The sequence below is a fragment of the Otolemur garnettii genome, unplaced genomic scaffold (genome assembly GCF_000181295.1).
Source record: "Otolemur garnettii isolate 467f Iridium unplaced genomic scaffold, OtoGar3 scaffold00101, whole genome shotgun sequence".
NCBI classification, from domain to species: Eukaryota; Metazoa; Chordata; class Mammalia; order Primates; family Galagidae; genus Otolemur; species Otolemur garnettii.
Genome location: NW_003852496.1, coordinates 4,495,638 through 4,506,857, shown reverse-complemented (window position 1 = coordinate 4,506,857; position 11,220 = coordinate 4,495,638). Strand labels below are relative to the sequence as shown.

The 11,220-nt window shown below is 46.5% G+C and overlaps 1 protein-coding gene across 1 annotated transcript in view; it reads left to right on the top strand.

The window, feature by feature from the left end:
* The first annotated feature begins 206 nt into the window (after positions 1–206).
* The window catches only part of CHCHD4 (coiled-coil-helix-coiled-coil-helix domain containing 4), a 16,218-nt gene continuing 5,204 nt past the window's right edge, over positions 207–11,220 (top strand). Inside the window, exon 1 of the mRNA XM_023516971.1 lies at positions 207–325. Coding sequence (XP_023372739.1) covers positions 304–325 — 22 coding nt within the window. The 5' untranslated portion in view covers positions 207–303. The remainder of the gene's footprint in view (positions 326–11,220) is intronic.

Here is an 11,220-nt window from a genome sequence, read left to right as displayed (position 1 = left end):
CGCTTTGGCGGCCGGAACACAGCACGCAGTATCTCACTGATACGCCTGCGCACTGCAAGCCTTTCTGGGAAATGTAGTTTCTACTGCCGGGGGCGCGCGGCCTACTGGGAAATGTAGTTTCCGACTGAGGTGGGCCGGGCCGGGGCTAGTACAGCCAGGAGGCAGGCGCGCGGCGGGCAGGCCTGAAGGAGGCGGGTCCGCGCGGGCCTGGGAGGTACTTACTTTGCCCCAGGAGAGGGAGGTCGCGGTGTGAAGCTGCTACCGCCGTCGCGCTTCTGGAAGGTGTAAGCGCCGGGCCCAACCATGTCTTACTGCCGGCAGGAAGGTAAGAAGGGCAGGCTGCGTGGAGACCGGCCTACGAGGGCCTGCAGGGAACACCCCGCCCTTGCAGCCCCCACAGGCCTCGGCGCCCCGCGACCCCACTTGCCAGTGTCGGCACCCCGAGGAATGGCCCACGGTGCCCACGTTGGGACCCTCAGGGGCGGGCCGGGCACGTGGTCGCCATCCCTGTTTTGCGGATGAATAAACCAAGGCTGAGAGAATCTGGGTCCAAGGTCACGGTTGAAGCCCGAACCCGGACCTCAGAGGAGCCCCCCCACGTGGGTAATTCGCAAACTATGCCCGAGATGGGCAAGGGAAGTGCCGAGCTCGTTGCGTCCGGCTTGTAATTTGGGATTTATTATTGCTAATTATTACTGTCGCTCTTACCACACACCACGTGTTTCCATTTTACGGGCGCCTTTAAGAGGCTCTTCCCGAAAAGTTGCCTCTCGGGGTAGGGTGCGCTCTGCTGGAGTGGTCAAAGCAGCGCTAATGGGAGCATTTGTTGAGTCTCTTATACCTATCAGGCACCGTTCAGGCAGCCTTGCATGGCGTATTTCATTGATCTCGCAGCAGCCTTTTAAGTCCGGCTCTGTTTTTGTTCTTACTGAAGAAAAAAGACACAGGTGCAGTGGAACTGGGGTTTGAGCGTGGGCAATATGATTCCAGAACTGCGCTAGCCAATCTAATACCCACTGGATTGCAGGGAAGAACCCCGCCTGTACCCTCTACCCCAAAGTTGTGCTGCGACCACCTCCTCCCTGCCTCCTTGTTGCTCTTTCTACCCAAGATTTCGGGAGTATCCACGCCCCCGGGCAGAGGGCTTTTCCACAAACTGCCAATAACTGGCTATTGGTCCCTGAGCTGCCACCCAACCCCTTCAGGCTCCAGCGTCCAGTGTCGTAAAATGGGAAGTTTGGCTTCCTTCCGTCAGTAGATATTCATGAAGTACCAGCCAGAGAAGGGGAACGGTGGGCACTTTAGAGTATAAAGCTACAGAGTTGGAACTCACTTGAAACTCAGTGGTGAAAATTCCAGCTCCCTCAGTTTAATTTAAGCAATCTGAAGCCCAGAGGAGGAGGAGGTGGCCTGCCCGAGGTTTTACATCCTGTTAGGAGAACAGTTCAACCTAAAATTCTGAGCTTTGTCCCTGGAATCCCAGTCGGCTTGTAGAACTCCTCCTCCTTCCCTGGGTCATAAAGCCCTAAGTCTCCCTCTAATGAGTACTATTTCCCTTTATTACTGAAGGTGTGCCATGAACTAAAGTCCTCTGCTCTCACCATTTTTGTTAGGCAGTAAGTCTCTCGTTTTTCATTTCCATTCTCTGAGTCTCTACCAAATAATTTTCGAACTTTTGGGTATGAGGAGGCTATGCAGATAAACATAACACACACACACACACACACACACACCCCGCCCCGTTCTCTTTGAGGACTTAACAGGCATCACAGGTTTTCTGGGGATGGGTCTATCTGCCTCTAAAACACGGGGCTCTATCTTTTTTTGGTTCAAAGATTTCTCCTTCTTGGTTTAGGGATGAGTGAGAATTAGTGTTTATCTCATCCATACATACTACTATCCCCTAAGAAGTCCTCAACTTTTTTCTACTCTTTGATCCTTTATTTTTTTGCATGGGATTTAGAAAAATGATCCCAAACTCCTTACCATGTAGGAGTTCATGTGATCTAGCCCGTCTGCCCCTTTAACCTGTTCTTGTCCTACCCTTTTGCTGCTCTTTTTTTTTTTTTTTTTAAATAGGATGATTTGTCTTTATTAAAGTCATTTACATTTTCCATTCATACTGTAAGACCAAAGATATGTCTTTTGTCTATGCTCCTTACTTTCCTGTATTGTCTATGCTACTTCCCTGTAGACAGCCCTCTCAAGATACTATGAAATAAAGCTGATTTTGTGCTTTGGTGCTGGCTGCGGCCATCAGCTCAGTCAGACCTCTTGATCCCATCTTTCCTCTCTGTATCTTCCTTGTGTTGTATTTTCCTCAATCCCCACCGCTTGTACTCTGTTCGTTCCCCCTCCCCGCACAGGCTCTTGAAACTTAGGCAGGACTTTGAGTAGCTGGGACTACAGGCACCCACCACAACACCCGCTAATTTTTCTTTTTTTAGTACAGACAGGGTCTCCCTTTGCTCAGGCTGGTCTCAACCCCCTGAGCTCAAACATTCCTCCCACCTTGGCCCCCCAGAGTGCTAGCCACCGCACCCAGCCTATGACAAATTTTTTAATAGCAAAAATAGCAACCATTTACTGAGCTTATGGTATCTGAAAGCACCATGAACACATACCTTCTTCTGTGTTATCTACCACACTTGGAAATAGAACTAGTGTATCTCCATTTTACTGGAGGAACAGTGCAAATGAGCCTCAGAAAAGTTAATAGTTTGGCTGTCTCCAGAGAGCTAGAGGACAGAGTCAGAATTAGAATGTGGTTCCTACATTCCTACTCTCTGTCCTAACCTTCAGTTTCTAATTATGTAGGTAGCTTACAATATGGACATTATTCTCAACATAGTTCTGCTATGCTAGACTTATACAAAAGATTGAGAAACATGAGAAATATCAAATAGCAAAATAAAAATGTCATGTGGTCAGGTAATGGAGGCAGAGGAAAAAAACAAAAGAAATGTGTTAAATGTTGCCCAAAGTTTCAAAATAGCATGTACAACATGAACTGGATTAAATCTCATGCTATATATTTATATGAAAGAAAAAATGGAAGGAGATAAAATGTTGCAGGAAGACAAGGCCCAGTGGAGAGAAAGAGTACCCAGACACCATGTTTATAAAGGAAGGACTTTATTCACTGGCCGGGAGCTTACAGCATAGAATTCCAAAAGCCTTTTTGCTGCTCTTGATTCAGCTGTCCCCATGGTTTGGTGCATCCTACTTCCAGTTCTTCCTTGGATGATTCTACATCCTTTAAAATTCAGCTCAAATGTTAACCTCCTCAGGGAGGCTTTCCCAGGCCCTTTCACATCTTAAGCTTTTTAAAATTACCTTGTTTTGTTTCTTGTCATCTTAAGTCCTGCCCGTCTTTTCTCACTAAGCTGAGAGCTCAGATGGGCAGTATCCCCCGCATCTAGCACAACGTTTGCTGTACAATAGGTGTTCAGATCTTTATTGAATCATATGCATGCCTGCCCTCTGTTCTGAACCATTTGCCTGTGCAAATGTGTATCAGGGATCTGCTTATTGCCCAGCCTTCAAGTTAAAGGCCCTAGCTTGGCATTTAAAGTGTGGACTCCTGGCCTTGGGCTACCCACACTTCTCTTTGTCAGCGCCACACTGTTCCTTTCTTTAGTTCCATCTTTCAAAGGTATAGCCTCCCCTTGCCTGTTCAGTCAACATTTATTGATTACATGTGATGTGCCAGCCACAAAACATGTGGTAGTGAGCAAGGTGACAACTTCTGTGTCTGTCCCATGCATGGCATGGTGAAAGAGACTGGCATTAGAACATCACCAACTGAGTATGTAATTATAAATTGTGACAAGCAATGTGAAGGAAAAGCCCAGCTTGCTTTTGAGAAGGCTTCCTGGGGCTTCTGCCATCCTTTTAAATGACACTTTCTCAAGAAAACCTGTTTCAGTCTTTCTGACTATGTCAGTAGTGAGGGAACACTACTTTTTAGAGCCAACTGTTGCCTTCCAGGTTTTGCCCATAGCAATCCCTCCTAGAATGTCATCCCCTTCTTTCCTCCCTGAAGTTCTTTGTCAGGGACCTTTTCCCAGGTAGAATCCCTTCCCTGCAGGGTTCCCCACTGGATGCTTGTGTCTTACTCTGCTGTGACCACCAGGTCCCATTGCAGAGCTGGAACTAATGAAGGTTTATTGAGCCAAACTTCTGATACCTATATTCTTCTTATGCTCTATTGTAACACTATTTGTGTATTCTTCACAGACACATTTCCTGTATTCGATCTTCCTAATTACAGAGAATTGCATCTCTCAAGCAGGTTAGATTCTAAACATGAAAGTCCTGAACAGTCAGATTTAAAACTCTTAAAAACTCTTTACCTCACTCAAAATACACCAGTATTTTGGCCAACCAAACCACTTCTTCCTCTGGCGTTAGATCTTTTTCTTGGGTTGAACATGAGAAAGAAGTCATTGGAATTTTATCACAGGTGCCTTGAATCAACTTTACCTAAAAGAAGATAATAGTGTAGGCTGCCATTTTCTTCACTCATAACCCTGGAGAAGTATCCATAGGAGATAAGAACCAGCTCCCTCTGTTTGACATATGGGCATTCCTTCTGGGGTGGCTATGCTGAGAGATTCTGGTGTGTAAAGATCCCAGGCATGTTCATACTCTTCTTTTTCAGGGAAATGAGACAATGCATCCAAGGTTTTTTTTCCCCCTCTAACTCATGTAAGGATAATAACCATTCTGCCTCCCTGCCCTCTTTGGAACTGGTGTCTTTCTGCCCTAATCCAGAGTTCAGTTTCTCCATTTACTTTTTCAACAAATAATGAGAATATTCCTGTTCTGGGTACTGTTCTAGGCTTTGGGGTTACAGCAATGCAGAAAATAGACAAAAAAATCCTTGCCTTCAAAGAGCTGACATTCCAGAGGGGAAGATAGATGGTAAGCAAATGTATAGTATGTTAGGTGAGGAAAAGCATTTCAGAGGAAAAAAAAAAGCAGGATAAGTGAGATGGGGAGTGGTGGATCTGGGCAGCAGGTGAAGGCAGGTAGGAGTCGTTGTGGGGAGATCTGAGGAAAGGGAAGAGTGCTCCTCGAGATAGGCACAGCTTGTGCAAAGGCCCAGCAGTAGGCGTGTGCGGAGTATGTTCAAGTAAAAGTAAAGAGGCTAGAGTGGTGGAAGATGGGTCATAGAGGTGAGGGATTCAGATCTTTCTGGATATATTTTAAGGTAAATCCAGCCTGACATGCTGATAGGTGAGAGAAAGAGTGGAGTCAAAAACAGCTCAATGAAGAGTAAAAGTACAGAATGGGGCTGGAGGGTACCGTGATGTCTAACTACTCGATCAGTTCCTCTCTTCTCAGCTAGACTAGTAGTTTTCACGAAATTTCTCTGGAATTTCTTCAGTGAAATAAATAATAAAAAATGCTTGTGTTTGGGTGGCACCTGTGGCTCAAGGAGTAGGGTGCTGGCTCTACATGCCAGAGGTGGCAGGTTCAAACCCAGACCTGGCAAAAAAAAAAAAGAAAAGTTTGTGTTCTCATTTCCAAGATAGGATAAACAAACAAAAGGTCAAATGTGGGTGGTGCCTGTGCTCAGTGGGTAGGGCTCCGGCTCCATATACCCAGGGTGGTGGGTTCGAACCCAGCCCCAGCCAAACTGCAACAACAACAACAAAAAATAGCCGGGTGTTGTGGCAGGCGCCTGTAGTCCCAGGTACTTGGGAGACTGAGGCAAGAGAATGGCTCAAGCCCAGGACTTGGAGGTTGCTGTGAGCTGTGACACCATGGCTCTCTACCGAGGGTGATAAAATGAGACTCTGTCTCTTAAATTAAAAAAAAAAAAAAAAGTGGGCGGCACCTGTGGCTCAGTGAGAAAGGTGCAGGTCCCATATACCGAGGGTGGCGGGTTCAAACCTGGCCCCGGCCAAACTGCACCAAAAAAATAGCTGGGCATGTGATGGGCGCCTGTACCCAGCTATTTGGGAGGCTAAAGCAAGAGAATCACCTAAGCCCAAGAGCTGGAGGTTGCTGTGAGCAGTGTGATGCCTCCATGGCACTTTACTGAAGGTGACAAAGTGAGAGTCTGTCTCTAAAAAAAAAAGGAAAGTCAAATGTGCATATTTAGAAGGATATAGATAACTACCTAGAACCTCTAGCTCACAGTCCTAATCTCAGTGTGACCCCTGGGGACCTTAAATTCCCCACTTTTACCCAGATTCTGGGGTAGGGACTGATTTGCTTCTGGCTGACTTTCTCCTTGTGCACTCTGGATTCAGCTTTCTTTGCTGGTTAAGCCAGAGAGCCCTCTGTCACCAGCTTTCCCATGCTGTACATTTTTGATGTCTTTAGCCTATAGCCTCTTTTCCTAGCCGCTGTATCCTTGTCACTTAATGCCCTTTAATAAAATCACTTTACGGCTTGGCACCTGTGGCTCAAGTGGCTAAGGCGCCAGCCACATACACCTAAGGTGGCAGGTTGGAATCCAGCCCGGGCCGCCAAACAACAATGACAGCTGCAACCAAAAAATAGCCGGGCGTTGTGGTGGGTGCCTGTGGTCCCAGCTACTTGGGAGGCTGAGGCAGGAGACTCGCTTGAGCCCAGGAGTTGGAGGTTGCTGTGAGCTGTGATGCCACAGCACTCTACCCAGGGGGATAGCTTGAAGCTCTGTCTCCAAAAAAAAAAAAAAATCACTTAACTAGCTGACTGTGGTGTCTCAAGACTGTACTCTTAGCACTTTGGGAGGCCAAGGAGGGAGCATTGCTAGAGGCTGGGAGTTCAAGACCAACCTAAGCAACACTTTTGTAGATACTTTTCTATAAAAAGTAGAAAAATTAGCCTGGCATAGCATTGTGTGCCTGTATTTCTGCTACTTGGGAGGTTGAGGCAGGACAATCACTTGAGCCCAGGAGTTGGAAGTTATAGTGAACTATGATGATGTCACTGCAAAAAGTCCCTTTACTGTCTTTTGAGTGGGATTTTAGTCAGAGAACAGAAATTTCACCTCCTATGCTTAATGGAAGTTTCTTGATTATCCTAACCACCTGAGGTAGATAGGCTGAACCAGTGGTGGGTTATGGTTTCTGAGACCCAGAGGGTGCCTGAGGTCACACAACTGGGAAGTGATTAAGCCCAGATTTGAATTCTAGTTCCAGACTCTGGTATATTGGTAGCACTATGACCCAGTCTATTTAAGTTAGTTACCCATGTTCTTCTGAAATATATATTCAAACTTTTTAAATTTTAGCTTATCTTAGAAATGAAAACACAGGCTCAGTGCCTGTAGCTCAAAGGCTAGGGTGCCAGCCACATACACTGGAGCTGGTGGGTTCGAATCCAGCCCAGGCCTGCCAAATAGCAATGACGACTACAACCAATAAATAGCCGGCCATTGTGGCAGGCACCTGTAGTGCCCAAGAGTTTGAGATTGCTGTGACCTGTGATGCCATGGCACTATACCCAGGGGGACATAGTGAGACTCTGTCTCAAAAAAAAAAAAAAAAAAAAAAAAAAAAAGCACAGGCATTTTTATAATTTCATTGGAGAAATTCCATGAAAGCATATCTGATTGTCTCACTAGTTGGCCATCTTATCTTATTCTTTCTCTCACACTTGGGTTTGAGTAAGTAAGCATTGTCCTTGCATCCTTTTTTTTTTTTTTTTTTGGAAAGAATCTCAATTTGTTGCTCTCAGTGGAGTGCCATGGCGTCACAGCTCACAGCAACCTCAAATTCTTGGGCTTAAGCGATTCTCTTGGCTCATCCTCCCAAGTAGCTTGGGACTACAGGCATGAGCTATAGCACCCAGCTATTTTGAGAGACAGGGTCTCACTCTGGCTCAGGCTGGTCTTGAACCTATGAGCTCAAGCAGTCTCCCCACCTCCCCCCCTTGGCCTCCCAGAGTGCTAGGATTACAGACATGAGCCACCACACCGGGCCATCTTGCATCTTCCTTTAAACATTCCAGAAACCAAAGGCTGGCGTGCAATAAACAGTATATAAGGTGACACACTTGGCATCTTTCAGACCAGAGTTCTTATTTCTGCACTGCCTTCTTTCACAGTGTGCCTTTGGGCCTGTTTCTTAGCTCCTCTGGGCTTCTGTTTTCCTCTATGTAATAAGGAGATAGAATAATACCTTTCACCAGTGTTGATGTGAGGATTAAATCAACTCACAGATGTAAAATGCATTACATGGGCACAAATGTGTAAAAGATTTAGCTATTACTGTTCTGCCTTAAGTCAGTGTGAACTGTGCTCTAAGGGAGATGTCCAGGAGGGCGCCTGTGAGGACTGGCCCCATGGGAGGAACTTAGGATGTTCTCCGTGGGATTGTGCCAGGGTGGTGATTCCTAACCTGGCTGTGTATTACAGTCACCTGTGAACATGTGGGCCTTATGGACACGTGAGAGAACGCGATTCAGCCTTTGCTGGATGAGGCGTGGCCTCTGTGTATATCACAGATGCCATGGATGCCCCTAGTTTGGCCTTTTTGCCAACTGGGCCTATGACTGGCCCTCACCATTGAGCTGTGCTGAACTGTGGTCTCGATAAACAAAACTGTCAGAGCTGAGCTGAGCAATTTGTGTTAATTATTCTGCTTAGCTTTCAGTATTTTTGCAGATTGCTTTTTAGTGTTTTGAAAACCTCACAGGCTACTAGGGAACAACCTAGTTACTAGGTAATAACCTAGGTTACTAGACCTCACACAGGAAAGTAGTTTTCTCCTTTTTAAGGTGTTGAGGCGGAGACCAGCTCTGAAAGCAGAAACTTCAGGGGTAGATAGAGGTCTGGCCCATGTGTGTAACTGAGGGTTTGGTATTATACTATCACCTGGTCTGGGAGACCCTGTGCAGGTGTGGCCATGGCATAAATCACCAAGGTGTGTTCCCCCTGTTCTCCTGAACTGTCCCCCTCAGCAGGAAGGTACAAGAAAGATCCTGTGCATTCATTCTCTTGAGTCTAAGCTTCTTGGGGCAGGGGTTAGGTCAATTTTTATTGTATTTCCTCAGGTCCATGATCCTGCTCTTAGGCAATGTTCAACTGTGCTGAGTACTCACTCAGTGTCAACTGTCATCATTCATTATTCCTGCATGTGTGTTGGTGGAGGAGGTGTTGTCGGTTTGTGGAAAGAATCTCCTATAATGTAGACTTTGGGCGTTCTAGCCCTGTGCAAACTGGGCCAGTCATCTCTGTAATATGGGAGTGCTGCAGCTCTTACTGGATGAAGAGGTTTGGCTGCCTGTCACTGTCAATACTCAGAGACAGGGATAGATCCACCAAACTTGATTTATCAGAAGGCTGGGATTCTGGAGAACAGTGAGAGTAGCCTCTCCAAGACTGTTCTGAGCTTCCATTTCCAACATTACAGTTTTATACATTTGTGTTCAAAGTGAAGAGCATATTAACCCTTATCTTAAATAATAATCAGCTGAACCCATGATTCATAGTAAATAATCAGTATAACTCATGATCCAAAATAATATTTGAATTCAAAAGTTAATCTTCTAAATTAGTCTGTCTAAACTACTCAAGATAGGCATCTTTAGGATGGGAGCTAAATTTACAAAACAGTAAGAATGGGAGACAAGGGGTAAAGGTCAGGCAGGACCCACACAGACCAGACCAGCTCTGTCATATCTGCCCCAGCCTGACAGACTCCATCTTATTCTCCCTATATGTGCTTTCACAGCCTCTGTCTCAGGGTAGTGATAGGATGGCAGAACCAGCTGACACACAGGACCCAGAGATGGAAGGTGAGTCCTTGTCCTCCTGGGACTGCTGGGGAAACTGATAACCTAGCATGTCGGTTTGTGCCAATGCTATGGACAGTGTGCTCCCACCCACAGTGAGAGTATCTGGCACATACCTACTGTGTGATTAGCTGATGGCCACAGGTTTTAGGACAGTGAGGTCAAGTGTTTACAGCTACGAGTTGCAGGGGAAAGAGCAGTCAGGAAGTTGGATGGGGGATGCTTGCCTTGCCCATTTCTAGCTGGTTGATTTTGCGTAAGCACTTGGCCTTGGTTTTCTGCTGTACATAATGGGGGCTGAGGGTGATAATTTATAGGGTGACTATAAGGCATTTAAGGCATCCACCCCAGTTAGGTCAGTCCTAATTCCCTTTTCTGTGCTCATGTGAGAAGCTCCTAATAAAATGCATGTGGCTCTCACTCATCTGTTTCCCTGGCAGCCTTGAACCTTCTAGCACCCAGGCCCAAGGTGGGGGCTCTGGCCCTAAACAAGGAGCTGTGTACGCTAAGTGTGCTGGCTTCCCGATGCTGGCCCTTGCAGAGCTACAGTCCTGACCCTACCTGCCAGCCTGTTATTTTTGTCCTAAAAAGTAAGTTACAGCTGATTACAGAAGTTAAAAACATCAGTTGAAAGGTTGGCAGTGGTATATCCATAGATGAGACTGGGAAAGGAGAGGTTCAGGCTAGGTTTAATGAAAGGGAGAGGGCCTAACCTGGGCAGGGGGAAAGATGCTGTCCACGTGGAGGGTGGTGGTTTTCTTTTCTTTTTTTTTTTTTTGGTTGCAGTTTGGCTGGAGCTGGGTTTGAACCTGCCACCCTTGGTATATGGGGCTGGTGCTGTACTCACTGAGCCACAGGCGCCACCCTGGTAACCCCTTTTCATATGGGGCCCTAGGGGATGGGAAAATTACACTGTGTGCAAGGGGATTTTTGTGGGCTAGGGTCTTTTGGTTTGAAGTTTTGGGGTGGGTGCCAGTAGCTAGGTCTTTTGTAGTCTTTTCATCTAGGAGAAGAGGAGGAGAAGAGTTTGTGTGGGGCACTGTTAGGCCCCCAACAATCACCCCTTCTGTGAAGTAGTCCCCTGGGGTGGGGGGGTCCTAGTTATTGTAGTTGTTGAGAAATAGTCCCAGGCCTTATGGACTTTGGGAAATGGCCACAGTGTTGCCCACTGTCATGACCCTTCCTTCTCCTAGCCCCAGTGAGGGGCCAGAAGGGGTGTTGACTCTGGGTACTCAGACCATCTGTGTCCTCAGCCTTTTAGAGGCAGGTCCCTTGGATATTTTCCTATAGGGTGTCTTGGATAGAAGTAGTAGTTATATCAGCAGTGTGGGCTGCAGTGCGCTGCAGGCTGGGTACACAAGCAGTGCATGCTTTACTTTGTCAAAGTTCTCAGTCTTCCTCTGATTTTTTTATGCATTCTCAATCCTGTGAATAAACCCCTAGCACACTAGAAAGCATTTGCTTCTTGTGTTTTTTTTCTGTCCT